The sequence below is a fragment of the Hylobates moloch genome, unplaced genomic scaffold (genome assembly GCF_009828535.3).
Source record: "Hylobates moloch isolate HMO894 unplaced genomic scaffold, HMol_V3 SCAFFOLD_16, whole genome shotgun sequence".
NCBI classification, from domain to species: Eukaryota; Metazoa; Chordata; class Mammalia; order Primates; family Hylobatidae; genus Hylobates; species Hylobates moloch.
Window position 1 is genome coordinate 41,333,678 of NW_026652291.1, and position 15,573 is coordinate 41,349,250.

Below are 15,573 nucleotides of genomic sequence, written 5' to 3' on the forward strand. Positions count from 1 at the left end.
TGCTCAAAATTATTAGTCATTAGAGAAAAACAGTTTAAACCACAATGAAATGCCACTGCAAGTCACTAAAATGGCTAAAATTTAAAAAGCAGACAATATTAAGTGCTGTCGAAAATATGAAGCCATTAGAACTCATGTTGCTGGTGGGAATGAAAAATGATACAGCCATTTTGGAAAACAATTTCTCAGTTTATTATTTATTTAAACACATCGTAAAAGTCAGAGATCCTACTTTTAGGTATTTATTCATTAAAATAAAATGAAAACATTTGTCTACACAAAGATTTATATATAAATATTCACAGCAGCTTTGCTCATAATAGCCTATGGTAGCAGCCTCTAAGGTAGCCCTGAATGACCCCTACCTCCTGGTATTCATACCCTTATATCAGCTTCCTTAAATGCAGGCCAGACTTACTAATTTAATTCTAATAAAATGTGGCAGAAATGATGAGATGTCACTTCCAAGGTTAGATTACAAAGACTGTGGCCCAGCCAGGGCAACAAACTGAGACCTTTTTACAAAAATTTAAAAATCAGCCAGGCATGGTTGTGTGCGCTTGTAGTCCCAGCTACCTGGGAGGCTAAGGTGGGAGGAACATTTGAACTCAGAAGGTGGAGGCTGCAGTGAGCCGACATTGTGCCACTGCACTCCAGCCTGGGTGACAGAGCAAGACCCTGTCTCTAAAAGAAAAAAAAAATGTGGCTTCTGTCTTGAGAGCTCTCTCTCACTCTCCTGGAGATTGTTATGCTGAGGGAAGCCGGCTGCCATGGTGTGAGGCAGACACCTGGAGGAGCCCACGTGTCTGTGAGTAGAAGCAGATCTTTTGAGGCCTGTCAACAGCCATGAGAATGAGGTTGGAAGCAGATCCCACCTCCTCCCTCACGCCAAGTCGAGCCTTCAGATGAGCCTGCAGCCTTTGTCGACACCTTGACCGCATTCTCATGAGAGACCTTGAGCCAGAGATGCTCAGCTAAGCCATGCCCATGGACTCCTGACCCACAGAAACTGTGATAAGAAGTTTGTTGTTTCAAGTTGCTAACTTATGGAGTAATTTGTTACACAACAATAGCTAATATATAGCTCAAAACTGGAAGCAACCCAAATATCTATTAACTGGTAGATAAACAAACTACTCATTTCCAAACTTATTTCCAAAACTGGAACACTACTTGGCAATCAAATAATTAACTATGCATTAAGTGTAACAACCTGGATGAATCTCAAAGGCATTATGTTAAGTGAAACAAGTGAGCCACGAAAGACTACATACTGTTTGATTCCCTCTATATGATATTCTAGAAAAGGCAAAACTATAGTAATAGGAAACAGTGAGTGATCACCTAGGGTTGAAGACGGGTGAAAGGGGATTGACTGCAAAGAGGCAGGAGGAAACGTCTTGGGAGATGGAGATGTTCCTCATATTGATGGCGGTGGTGGTTATACAACTGTACTTTTATCAAAACTCACCTAACTGCATACTTAAAATAGGTGTATTAATATTTTTACTATATGTAAATTATACCTCAATAAAGTTGATTTAAAAAACAGGCCGGGTGTGGTGGCTCACGCCTGTACTCCCAGCACTTTGGGAGTTCAAGGCGGGCAGATTAGCTGAGGTCAGGAGCTCCAGAGCAGCCTGGCCAACATGGTGAAATCCTGTCCCTACTAAAAATACAAAACAAGGTCGGCGTGGTGGCACGCGCCTGTGATCTCAGCTACTGGGGAAGCTGAGGCAGGAGAATCACTTGAACCTGGGAGGCTGAGGTTGCAGTGAGCCGAGATCACGCCATTGCACTCTAGCCTGGGCAAAAAGAGTGAAACTCTGTCTCAAAAAAAAAAAAAAAAGTTTTCTATTTTTATAATGTCATTTTATGAATTTATGTTTCAGTTATTCTTACAACAGTAGTATTTGTGGAATTATCTTTAGGTTACAAAGACCTGTTTTAACAAATGCAATCCAAGTAGAAGGGTATAGTGCAATTAAAACAAACATTTAAAGCTTAGTTGAGAGTTCTGAAACTTCTTTAAAAGTCAATTTCAAAACTAATACCTGAATATGCTAGAAAATGGAAAAGGGCATCCTAAAAGTAGAATTATTGGACAAATGAGGATTTCACATAGGACTAGTTATTTGGGACTTACTTCCCAGGAGGAGATTAGGACACATTGGGACGCATAGAAATAAACCCGCATCTTCCCTGTCCCTACTTCCTTTACTCAGTTCTAGCTCAGAAAGAAAGTCCAGCAATTTAGAATGTCCTGAAGTTTGAGAGATGCTTTTACATTTTTACATTTGTATCAGTAGAAGGTAGCAAAATCCCAGCTGCTTTTGCCTGAGCTCACTTTTGTACAGTTTTTTTTTTAACTCATAATAAGCATTTGAAGGAAAAAAAAAAGCATAATTCCTCTCTTTTGTCTTGGTAAAGTCCTTAAAAATAGTGAATCAAGGTGATAAAAAGTTAAAAATGACAAACTTTAGGGATGTGGAAAGTTAATCCAAGTGGGAGAAGGCAAAAAAAATCACAAGCAAGGGGAAAAAAAAAAAATGGGTAGAAATGCAGCATCTTTACAACTGTTATCATAAGAAAAAAATATGCCAACAATTCTCAAACATCAGGGAGGTCTGAGGTCAGCAGCTCACTTAGGAACACACTGTGCCATTCTAAAGACAGAAAAAGGAGCTGAATCATCTTTGAAGTCTGATTCTGTAAACACTGTTACCAAATAATCTTTTCTCTAAGGGATTCCTTCTCACGGCAGAATAAGAGAAGGGAAACACACCTGCGCAATGCAACTTCCCTAGTACTCAGCATCCGGAAGATGTTTTGCAGCCGAGGCCTCAAGTGGGAAAACACTTTCATTTGTTTTGACTTTGTAAGCCAGCATAGACACATGGGGCATGTGTGGAGTACCAGGAAGGACAGGAAATGTGGAATCATGGTGTGTTAGAAGTGGAAGGAACCATGGGTTCGTTTTCTATTGCTGTGTAACTAATTACCACAAACTTAATGGCTTAAAACAAAACAAAGATATCTCACAGTGTCCAAGGGTAAGGAGTCCAGGCATAGCTGAGGTGAGTCCTCTGTACAGGGAGCCACAAGGATGCAGTCCGGTGCCATCTGGAGCTTGGGGTTCTCTTTCAAGATCATTCAGATTGTTGGCAAAATTCAGCTGTAGGACTGGGTTCCCTGTTTCCTTGCTGGCTCTCATTGACTCTCAGCTTCTAGAAAAAGCCTTTGGGCCCTAGCTCCACGGCCCTCTGACAATATAGCCGCTTTCCCAAGAAGAATCTCTCTACGCTCTGCTACAGGCTGAGTAGCCCTTATCTGAAATGCTTGAGACCAGAAGCGTTTCAGATTTTTGACTTTTTCAAATTTTAGAATGTAAGTATTATACTTACTGGTGGAGCATTCCAAACCCCAAAATCCCATATTAGAGAGTCTTATAATCATGTTAATCAAGTATTTATGGGAGTGACTACCCCATTACCTTAATCATATAACATAACCTAGTCAATGAAGGGACTATCCCATCATATTCATATGCCTCCGCACATTCAAGTATTATTCTTTCAGGTCATATACACCAGAGGATGGGAATATTGGGGGGCATCTTAGAATTCTAACAAGCAAAACCATTAGCACTATCCTATGCACATTCTTTTTTTTTTTTTTGAGATGGAGTCTCGCTGTGTAGCCCAGGCTGGAGTGCAGTGGCGTGATCTCGGCTCACTGCAAGCTCCGCCTCCTGGGTTCATGCCATTCTCCTGCCCCAGCCTCCCGAGTAGCTGGGACTACAGGCACCCACTACTGCGCCTGGCTAATTTTTTGTATTTTTAGTAGAGACAGGGTTTCACCTTGTTAGCCAGGATGGTCTCGATCTCCTGACCTCGTGATCCACCCACATTCTTATTTCATGGGGAGAAACTGAGGTCCATAGAAGATATACTAAATTATCAAAAAAGTCATAAAGTAGTTATCAGGACAGTAAGAGCTGAATCTTGCTCTCCAAAATCCGTGTCTAGTGCTTGCCACTCTCTCAAGCTTCCTTCTGCCACCGACATGGTTAGCGGTAAGGTTGTATTTCAGGAAAGGAGGAAAAAGACGATCAGCTAAGCCGCGAATCTTTATGTAGATGCTATGAGTGGCAGAAAACCTGGAAGAACACTTACCTGCAGAGTGCTAGCATGGTGACTCAGTGTCCTCGAAGAGTCATAGTCAGCAGGATTGGCCAGCAAATGACTGGTATTTTCTATCCAAGCCTCAGTGCTCTTCAGAAGGTCACTATATTCCTCCATCTTAACTGTGGCCTGGGAAAGAGATGCAGGACCAAACCTAGTCAGATGCCTTTTACTGGAGCTGAATGACTCCTAGATGAAGTCAATTGCTGTTGGTCAAGGGTGTGTCGGGCCTTGCAGATGCCTGCTCCCCATGGCTGGGGCTACTAATTCACCTGCTCTAGGCTATGATACTTCTGACTTTTAAGACTAACTCTGACCATAATAGGTGGAAAGGATTTAAGCAGTTCTACTCCAACGTTATGGGCCTCAGCAAAGTTCTAGGTTAGCCTCGCAACTATTCTGGTTCTCATTTTATGCTTCATTTTAAAAACTGGGCTGTACTTTGTCCTCCTGTTCAGGACCTTGCCCTACAGTTCTTCTAAGACTAGGATGCTGCCTCACTCTTGCTAAATCACAAACACAAGTCAGCCAACCACAGCTCCTATTTGGAAGGAGGGTAGAGAGGGTATCTTGTCCTGAAATGACAGTCTTTCTCAGTGTTGTCTCCCTCACTAGACTCCTGAGATCATCTGCCCTAAATTCCCATTAGTGGTCTTTATCCACCTGTTGGGGAGCCTGGACTTCCCAGCAGTTTGCCTGGCTCTTGCTGTGGTCAACTTCTGGATTCTTGGTTCTGTCTGCCCAATCAGACTTCCTGCCTGCACTAGCATTGAAATCTGTCTCCTCAGCACCCACGCGAGCCTACCATGGCCCCAGCTTCAAGTCCAGAACTGATAATTCAAGAGAAACTGTTTCTGATATATTATTTTGTTTTGCTTTAACACCATCTCAATACCACCACATGATATGAAGCTATTATGAGTCACAGCCATACCTTATTCAACTGTGAGGTTCTAGACTCTGCTCTCTGTGATACTTGCTGATACTGCTGGAAAGGAATCATCAAGTTATCCATCCATTCTTGGGTCTGTCCTGGGTCCTGTTCAACAATGTCCTGAACTTCAGAATCCAGCTCATTTAGTTTGGAATGCCATAGATCTAACTCGTCCCACATTTTCTGGAGGAGGAAATCGTAAGTCAACTTGAATGAAGAGGCCATAGTTTATGGAGGCAATGCCTGGTTTTCACACAGTATTTACATTTATAAATGCTACTAAAACATCACAGAAACAACATCACATGAATAGTTGTTAATTTACACCCAGCAATTTGTGATGTAAACTGAAAAACACTTTTCCTGAGCTCTCCTAACTATAACTGTATTCATTTCACTACAAATTAGCTGTAGGGGAACAGAAAGACCTGGACATTTCTAGAGATGACTGACACAAACAAGGTCAATATAGCCCTCATCTCTCAAGAGTGACAAGGAAAACATTCTGTTTAAAAAGGGCTTGGGGAAATACTTGAACCTATTTACACTAGTTCATACACACACACACACACGCACCCGCACGCGTGCGCGCGCGCGCGCGCACACACACACACACACACACACACTCTTCACCTACAAAATAATTTCAAGTGAAAAAATAAAACAAAGAAAAATATCTGGGCTGGATGCAGTGGCTCACACAATTTTGGAGGCCAGGGTGTGTGGGCTGTTTGAGCCCAGGAGCTCAAGACCAGCCTGGACAACACAGGGAGACCCCATCTCTACAAAAATTAGCCAGGTGTGGTGGTGCACACCTGCAGTCTCAGCTACTTGGGAGACTGAAGTGGGAGGATCGATTGAGCCAGGGAGGTCAAGGCTGAAGTGAGTTTTGATCACACCACTGCACTCCAGCTTGGGTGACAGGGTGAGACCCTATCTCAAAAATTTAAAAAAAGAAAATTATCTGCCAACTTGGGATGAATGCAGAGGCAGAAAGCTCTAGAAACATGTATTAGGAGCAACTGCTTTTGACTCAAGAAACCAATAGGTTGGATTCAAATCTGAACTTCGCTGGGCAGAGGAAAATTTCAAAGGTAAAATATTCAATTCTTAATGTTTGCTTAAGAACATTTTTTTCCCTATCTTGAGGACTAGGAAAATCTAACTTGTTAAATTAGGTTCCTCTGTTTAAGATTTGCCCAATAGTGAGCCGTATTCTGACCTATTTTAAAAGCCCCAAATTATTAAAACATTTCCTTAAGACATAGATTAGAACAAGAATCCTTTCCCTATGCTGGAGTTTACTTGCGAATTGAGAAGTAGAATAGTGTTTTATGTACAGTTTTGCCTAAGATTTTATTTTATAAGACATTTTACAAGGGAAATAAATTTGGAATTTTTATTTTTATTTAACCTTTGCAGTCTAAAAAAGAGCTTTAATATTTTTCATATTCTATTGAATGATTTTTAATATCAGTATCCCCAAGATAAGATCTTTACTTTCCTTTACTTGTGAAAATGCTAGTTCACAATCACAGGCTCTCAGAAGTTTGGGTATATGTCCACCATGGAAAAATAGAATTTTTTTTATTTTGAGACAGAGTCTCACTCTGTCAACCATGCTGGAGTGCAGTGACGTGATCTCGGCTCACTGCAACCTCCGTCTCCTGGGTTCAAGTGATTTTCATGCCACAGCCTCCCGAGTAGCTAGAATTGCAGTCTTGTGCCACCATGCCCAGCTAATTTTTGTATTTTTAGTAGAGACGGGGTTTTGCCATGTTGGCCAGGCTGGTCTCAAACTCCTAGGCTCAAGTGATCGTCCCGCTTTGGCCTCCGAAAGTGCTGGGATTACAGACGTGGGTCACCGCACCTGGCCAAGAGAATAATTTTTAAATGCAACTTTCCCTATCAAGCCTCTCTAGGTGATGCCCCTGTGGATTTGGTTTACAATTTCTGTGCTTCAGATTAATTCAAAGCACTCATCTTGTGGTAACTGATGAACAAGGCAGGAGTGGGTCAGAAATACCAAATGCTGAAGGGAGTTAAAGGAGGATTTTACCTTTTGAATTTCTTGCGCTTTCTCAATATTTTTGCTTTTCTGCTGCAACATCTTTTCAACATTATGAAGCCCATTGTTAATTTCTTCTATTTTTCTCCTCATTGCATATGACGGTGAGCTTTTTAAGACTTCATTGCTGATCTGTGAAAGAGAGAAAGATGCATTTGGCTTAGAGAGGTTGTCTGCATTTTATTCATAGGTTCAAACAACAAAAGTGGTAGTCACTCTGTTTTAACTTGTAAAAATCTTTTAAGGGCTGGGGGAAAAAATTCTGACAAATGCATTAATGAGAAGGTGGATAGGAAGACTAATAAACAGCAGGTATGTTTACTTCACCTTTTAAATCTCATCTTAAATAAAATAAAAATTGGTTTAATGTAATCTAACATGTATTACAGATATATGCTGTGTTGGGCAAAACTACTGAGTGGATTGTGTGAAACATCCCCATATGGATCAAATGATATAAAAGAATTCCTGGGGGATAAATGATTTTTATACAATCTTTCCATTTTATGAGAGAATCCTCTGCATAGATCTGTTTTCAATAAAACCAAACTTGCTCTCAAGCTGACTTTTTAAAAAAAAATGTAATTCCATAGTATTCATTTGGGTGAAACAATCTTCTAAACGGAGCTATTTCTTGAGGATGCACAGAGCTTAATTATTCTGTGTAACCATTTATAGATGTTTTCCCAGCCATCAGAAACTTAGCTCTGAACAGTGTAATTTTTTTTTTTAATCTAAACGATTCTCTTAAAAAGAAACAAAAAAAACCTTGAGCTAGGAAAGATAATAAATGAATGTTGAATGTATCACTTTCCAAATACCTGACTGGTGTGTGTTCTTGTTTTGCTATTTGATAAGGCTTTCTCCAAGCAGCTACTAAATAACCAAATAATACTTTATGCTTTTGTATAATCCTTTGTTTTGTAAATTAAAAAAAAACAACACTCTATCTGTGTAACCATTGTGACTAAAATCATCCTATGCAGACAGTATACAGATGCTGAAACTGTAACACAGACTAAATGACTTGCTACAGTCATATGCCAAGGAAGTAGCTGAACTTGTCCCAAGAAGCCCCCAAGTCCCTAGATTAAGTCCCAGGCTCTATTCACAATATCAGGCCTTGATACTTTTATATCATGTCTTTATTCCCCAGACCATACTGCAGTCAATATTATTAGAAAAAAAAATCCAACTTTGGTTCCATATTAGTTTTTCATGGCTGGCTGTGTCACACATTACCCCAAGAAAAGTTTTCTGATATTTTGAGCACTTATTCTCCTGGCAGAAATGTATACCATTTAGATACATTAGGACGGATCATGATTTAGGAAACGTATGTAGCCATTTGAATCATACACAATGTTACTATGTCTGTCCCCGGGATCCTTGAACTTCCTTTAGCCGCATCACACAATAAAAATTAGTTGCTGTTTGTTACAAATATACAGGGTCATAGCGGAAATTTTCTACCTTGAATTTGAACGACTGATTTTGATTATTAATTTACTCTGCTAGGAGTTTCATAAGTATTCATGAGGATAACATTTAGTTTCTCTCAAAACATTTAGTATTTTCCTAAAATAAAATCAATAGTAACGAGACCCTTGAGAAAGTACAAAATAGGTTTTCTTGTGTGTTAAGTAAAAAAGATTTGTTATAAATATACATTAAGAGTTTATATGTTTTTTACATGTGAGATTTTCCTCAGAAATCTGTTATAGAATTAATGACATATTCTAGCAACTAAGTTTGAAATCTGAATTTTTTTGTGTTTAAGATCTATTTTATTTATCAAGTTGTAAGTATTCTAGGCAAAAAAAAAACAAAAAAAAATCCTTCTGTGGATACCAGACCAAACAGAATTTTCTTCTGTTTGATATGGGCTGTCTTTTTACAATCTAATAAAAATATCTTGCTAAGCTCCTATGTTTGTAGTATTATAAAATATTTTCCACCTTTTCTTCAAATCTGGACTTTCAGGTATAAAGATTTGCTCAGGTACTTTTCATGAGAATTCTGTTAACATCATTATTAGACAGACACTACATACTAAGTGCTATTCCTAGTGAGTTGTGAAATTTGTATTCTTATTGCCTTAGTTGTAATGTCAAAATGTTTCAAAGAATGTATTTTAAAGCAAAGTATTAACATCCAAAATGTTCAAGTGGTTATACAGTGGTTGTACAAAAGTAAACAAAACCAGTAAAAAATATTATATAACTGTATTATAAAATGCAAGAGAAGAATAAGCATTTTGACAATTAAATACATATAAATCATCAAATTCTGTTATCTTATGTCGCATATTTAGACCATCTTTATCTTGGCATTCAATAGACAAGATGGTCACTTAACTCTTAAAAGCAGTCATAGCTGAAATCCTGGCAAATGGAATTTGACATTAAATGATATTTTCCTTGATAGTCATTCAGCTCCATAAATAATAACAGTAGTACAGACATTATTATTACCTTCTCATCTGTGTCTTCTAAAGCTTTTCTGCATTCTTCCACCTGGGATTCAATCTCTGCAGGGACTATGGTGTACATTTCAGAATACTTGATTCGCAGTTTTTCCATAATATTCTCAAAAGTTTGTTTCCCTTTCTTAAGGATGCTCTGAAGCTCCTAAAAACATTAAGAGAGTTGCAATACTCACAAGACTGGGGGAAAAGTTGAACTCTAAAAAGTGAAAGCAGCCCTCCAACACATCCCTATGATTTAAAGGAGTGCAGTTTGCATGACAAAACCCCACTAGTGATACAAGCTGATTAAGCCCGAGAGACACTCAGTTTAGTCAGATGATGCTTTCTAATTTGTAAGAATTAAACTTGATATCTCTTCATAGTGTCACACCATTATCTAGAAAAGACATTACAACACCCCCTGCTTCTAAAGTACCTTTAGGATTTAATTGTATCTCCATTGCAGTCCTGATCTAAAAAGCTGCAAGCAGAAAAAAAAAAAAAAAAAAAAAAGTTTCAAAGAAGTTTTTTGTTGTTGTTTTAACGTGTTGCTATTTCTACTTCTTCCTCCATTATCATCACAATGATTCAAGGCCACTAAAAGCCCCACGCTTGGAGCAGAAGTGTCTACTTTCATGTAATTAGACAGCCCTGCAGAGCTCAACTTCTTTCAAAAGGGAGGGTTCCAGTTCCATACAAATGTAGGTTTTTAGGAGATAAAAGAAACCTGAACAAATAGTCTATTGGTTGTGGCCTAGAAACCAAATCTGATCTACCTTCTCCTGCAGTAATTATAACGGAGAAACTCATTTGTTTGGGAAAGTTTCCCAAAGATCAAGTGGAAAAATACTTCTTGACTTGACTGTGGCTTTTTGTTGTTTGTTTTGTTTTTACAGTAGCTGTTCAGTAGCATTATTTGTGTTCATGGATTGAGTCACTGTACTGAAGAATGATTACAATTTTAAATGACTCTGTAATGTGTCATTATTTTCCTTTTCTTAATCCTCAGCAGAGGACAAATCTAGAGAAAGTTAGAAAACAATGCCATTCAAAGATGGGGTTTAAGAAGTGTCATCCCGTTTTATCTACACCTAGTACAGGCTTTCATTCAGAGGTACACTTAGAAGGCTTCCCCATGAAGACTGCTTCTTTACTTTCCAATATAACAACCAAAAGTTCTGTTTAGACAGCATGTGACTTTTTCTTTTTTTTGAGATGGAGCCAGGCTGGATTGCAGTGGCATGATCTCGGCTTACTACAACCACCGCCTACTGGGTCCAAGTGATTCTCCTGCCTCAGCATCCCAGTAGCTGGGATTATAGGCACATGCTACCGCGCCTGGCTAATTTTTGTATTTTTAGTAGAGATGGGGTTTCCCCATGTCGGTCAGGCTGGTCTTGACCTCCTGACCCCAAGTGATCTGCCTGCCTGGCCCTCCCAAAGTGCTGGGATTATAGGTGTGAGCCACTGTGTCCGGCCAACAAGTGACTTTTGAATAAACTTCCAAACATCCTTTTGGGCTGTCACTATTGGACTGGAATGAAAGAGGAGGTTATTCTGAAGAAATGAGATTCCAGATGACCAGCACGGTGTACATAGCCCCTATCAGAGACAAGGCACCATGTCCTACTAAAGGAGTAACCTAACATGCTACTTAAGAGTGGTCTGAGGCCCTTGTTCACCAAACACACTGGAAACATAGTTGAAAGAAGGCTGCTTGGTCCAGACTGGCCTACCTTCCAGCCTTGTTTCAACTCTGTTCTCTGCTCTCCAGCCACAATGATCTTCTCCCTTGGTTCTGCCCACGCCATGCCACAGGGCCTTTGCCTATGCCTCTCTGTCCCCAGACTGCTCCCCCAAACCCAGCCACTGAGTTATCTCTACCCCAAGGACTTTGGATACAAGACTGTGGGCCTATACCTTCCACATTCACTAATTCATTCCTCACTTACCTCAAATTGTTTTGACTTTTCTGGGTGATCCTGGAATGCCATATTTTGGAATGAAGTTGTGGCCTCTTGAAACAAATTCTTCAACGCAATTATCTCTTTTGTGAAGGAATGTCTATCTTGGATTTCAGTCTGTACCAATTCTTTATTTTTTTGAACTTTCTGAAGAAGCCTAAAAGAGAACATCAAAATATAATTGTTTCTTTATCCTGCTCTTCTGTGAAACAGTTTTATTGCAACAATTAATGAAATGCTGGAATAGCTCCTAAAGGATGGTTATCTCCTCTAAGAAAAAAAGTAACAATTTTCAATAATGGATGTACCACATATACAAACAGGTACAAAATCTATCACTTAATCAAAAACCTCTCCAAATCTTTGGCCTCAAATACTCTCTTTTCACACATTACATTGTAACTGACATCTCTGTCCTCTCTTTTTCTCCATGTAATCCTTGAGCTCAAATGAAAATGACTTAGAGATGTGAATGGAATCACGGTGGGCTCTTGGGGACAGACAACCCCACTGGCCTTCTTCTCTTAAGCTGACCCATTTTGCTATGGATGCAGCAAATATCAGAAGAGGACCGAAGTGGGTAAAATCTTTCCTGAGGGTTATTTGGTAAGTATCTATGATATTGTGATATAATAAATATATACTTCATCTCTGCTCTAGTTCCTGAGACAGAGCTCTTAATACCCTTGTAGATACAAGTGCTAGCTAGGAGAGTCTTTTGTTCTAATACTTGATTTTTGACCAGTTCCTGACACAGAGCTCCTAAGCCCTTTGTAATTTCCTGAGTGATAGGAGCATCTTTAGTTCTAAGGAGGCAACTCTAGATGGGATCCAGAGTAGCCTCAGTATGAGGGCTGGTTGCCAGGGGAACCAACTATGTGATTAAAAGGTTGAACTTTCAGTACCACCCCTACCTCCAACACACACCCCCAACCTCTGGGGGAGGGGACAGAAGCTGAAGGTTGAGTTGATCGCCAATGGCCAGTTATATAATCAATCATGACTACATAATGAAGTCTCCATAAAAAAACCCAAAAGACAGGGCTCGGAGAGCTTCTGGATTGCTGAAAGCCTGGGGGTTCCACCACCCAGAGAGAGCAGGGAAGCCCCAGGCCCCTTCCTATATCGTGCCTTAGGTACCTCTTCCATCTGGCTGTTCATCTGTATCCTTCATTATATCCTTTATTAATAAAGTGGTAAACATGAGTAAAATGTTTTCTTGAGTTCTGTGAGCCACTCTAGCAAATTAATTGAACCCAAGAAAGGTATCAAAGGATCCCTTGATTTATAGCCTATCAGCCAGAAGTGTACCAGCGGGGCGCAGTGACTCACGCTTGTAATCCCAGCACTGTGGGAGGCCGAGGCAGGCGGATGACCTGAGGTCAGGCGTTCGAGACCACCCTGGGCAACATGGTGAAACCCCACCTCTACTAAAAATACAAAGAATTAGCCGGGTGTGGTGGCACATGCCTGTAATCCCAGCTACTCAGGAGACTGAGGCAGGAGAATCGCTTGAACCCAGGAAGCAGAGGTTGCAGTGAGCCGAGATCATGCCATTGTACTCCAGCCTAGGCGACAGAGCAAGACTCTGTCTCCAAAAAAAAAAAAAAAAAAAGGAGAAGTATAGGTAGCAACCTACTACTTATGATTGGCATCTGAAGTAGAGGTCCTCTGGTGGGATGGATTGAGCCCCCAGCCTGTGTGATCTGATGCTGTCTCCGGGTGGATAGTGTGAGAAATGAATTGGTGTCCACTGGAGAACTGCCTGATGTGTGGGGAACCCCCACAACCAACATGGTGTCAGAAGTGCTTTGTTGCATGGTGTGTAAGGGTAGAGAGAAAAAAGTTTGCTTTTTCTTCAGAGCACCTCTAGCCATAAAACTAGTACATTCTTTGACCCAGTGATTCTACTTCTCACTATCTTTCTCAATGAATTAGTCACAGATGAAAACATAGATTCTGGCATAAGAATATTCACTGCAGTGTCGTTATGAAAATTAAAAAAAATAATTTAAAGGTTCCTTATTAGGGGCTTGGTTTAATACATTATGGCATACCTACATGGTAGAATATTATACAGCTAGTTACATTTTTTATTTTTATTTTTTGAGATGGAGTTTTTCAGGCTGGAGTGCAATAGCATGATCTCAGTTCACCGCAACCTCTGTCTCTTGGGTTCAAGTGATTCTCCTCCCTCAGCCTCCTGAGTAGCTGGGATTATAGGCGTGCACCATGATGCCTGGCTAATTTTTTGTATTTTTAGTAGAGACGGGCTTTTACCATGTTGACTAGGCCAGTCTCAAACTCCTGGCCTCAGGTGATCCATTCACCTTGGCCTCCCAAAGTGCTGGGATTACAGGCGTGAGCCACCATGCTCGGCCACAGCTAGTTACGTTTTAAAAGAACATTTAATGGCATAGGAAGGCAAACATGATTTGCTGGTAAATTACTCAGCAGAATCCAAAACAGTACAAGTATTTTGATCTCAATTTATTTAAAAATAAAATCATAGTAAAAAAGGAGAAAAAAATGATTGGCAGTGGTAATTGCTGAGTGGTGACATTAAGGTAGATTTTTATATTAATTTTTGTAATTTTCACATTTTCTGAATTTCCTTTTTTTTTTTTTTTTTTTGAGATAGAGTCTCACTCTGTCACCCAGGCTGGAGTGCAGTGGCGCGATCTCGGCTCACTGCAAGCTCTGCCTTCTGGGTTCATGCCATTCTCCTGCCTCAGCCTCCCGAATAGCTGGGACTACAGGTGCCTGCAACCACGCCCGGCTAATTTTTTGTATTTTTAGTGGAGACGGGGTTTCACCGTGTTAGCCAGGATGGTCTTGGTCTCCTGACCTCGTGATCTGCCCGCCTCAGCCTCCCAAAGTGCTGGGATTATAGGAGTGAGCCACCGCGACCGGCCTGAATTTCCTATAATGAATATGCATTACTAAACTAGAAAAAGGGCAAAAACAAACAAACAACAACAACAAAAAACCCCACAAATGATAAAAAAAAAGGACTTATGGAATCCTTTTTTATCCTTATAATCCTTCCATAAATCCTTATAAAAAAGGATTAATGGAAGGACATTCACCCTTATTAATACCAGGATGGAAAATGTGTGCTTAATTAGTTACTAATCTGTTCCGTCTCTTTTTACACCTATCAGTGTTGTCTCACCTCAATTCTATTGTATCATTTGCCATTATTCTATACTTTCAGATTTTCTAAATTTTGAGTCATAATTGTCAAGCACATGTCCATAATAGTTTTTCATAAATCTTACTTGTTGCATCGTTCTTGCATAGAAGTAATTTCTTGAAATGCTGGAACAGCTTCCACAGCCCCTGAGCTTTCAGGAACATTCTGGATACTTCTGATGCGCTGAAGAAGTAGAGTCAGTAACAACTGCTGCTTCTCCACGTTCTCTCCATATTGGCATAAACAGTCTAGTAGCTCAGAGAGTTCCTCTGTGGTGGCTACCTCTTTTGTTTTGGAAATTTCAGGGAGTTCTTCCTGAAGATTATCTAAAATAATTGCTTCTCGTTCAATCTAATTAAAAAAACAAAAAGAACTAAAATAAGTAAAATATACAATTACATTTCAGGACCTGAAGTAGCCATAATTTTTGTATGCTCTCTCTTCAAAGGGTTCCTAGTGCCATATCCTAGCCTGTTTTCCTATAGCTTGGAATATTAATCCTCTACTATCAGAATCCCATAATGCCCAGCTATTGCTCATGTAGATGTGTGACTGAAATGGAGTATTGCTGTTGTGGGCCGAAGGAAATGCTGTTGAATATCTTCATAAATAATGTATTTCTCCTTCAGATTTCAGTTGGATAAAGCAACATTTCTCCTGAGATAAGCACATGAGCTCCACCAAACTGCTTTCACTAAGTATAAGAGGTTGGGCAACTATTGGATATGGAAATTTTTTCTGCTGGTCTCTTTTCTTCCAC

General features: G+C 39.9%; 1 protein-coding gene across 5 annotated transcripts in view; it reads right to left on the reverse strand.

Moving 5' to 3' along the window:
* Positions 1 to 15,573, reverse strand: part of SYNE2 (spectrin repeat containing nuclear envelope protein 2) — a 379,604-nt gene that overhangs the window by 145,682 nt on the left and 218,349 nt on the right. For all 5 annotated transcript variants that reach the window (XM_032134991.2, XM_032134990.2, XM_032134988.2 and 2 more), the window contains exons 52-57: positions 14,899 to 15,164; positions 11,606 to 11,774; positions 9,661 to 9,816; positions 7,178 to 7,318; positions 5,119 to 5,301; positions 4,176 to 4,313 (exon numbers count right to left, since the gene is read on the reverse strand). In XM_032134991.2, the coding sequence (XP_031990882.1) occupies positions 4,176 to 4,313; positions 5,119 to 5,301; positions 7,178 to 7,318; positions 9,661 to 9,816; positions 11,606 to 11,774; positions 14,899 to 15,164 (1,053 nt within the window). The remainder of the gene's footprint in view (positions 1 to 4,175; positions 4,314 to 5,118; positions 5,302 to 7,177; positions 7,319 to 9,660; positions 9,817 to 11,605; positions 11,775 to 14,898; positions 15,165 to 15,573) is intronic.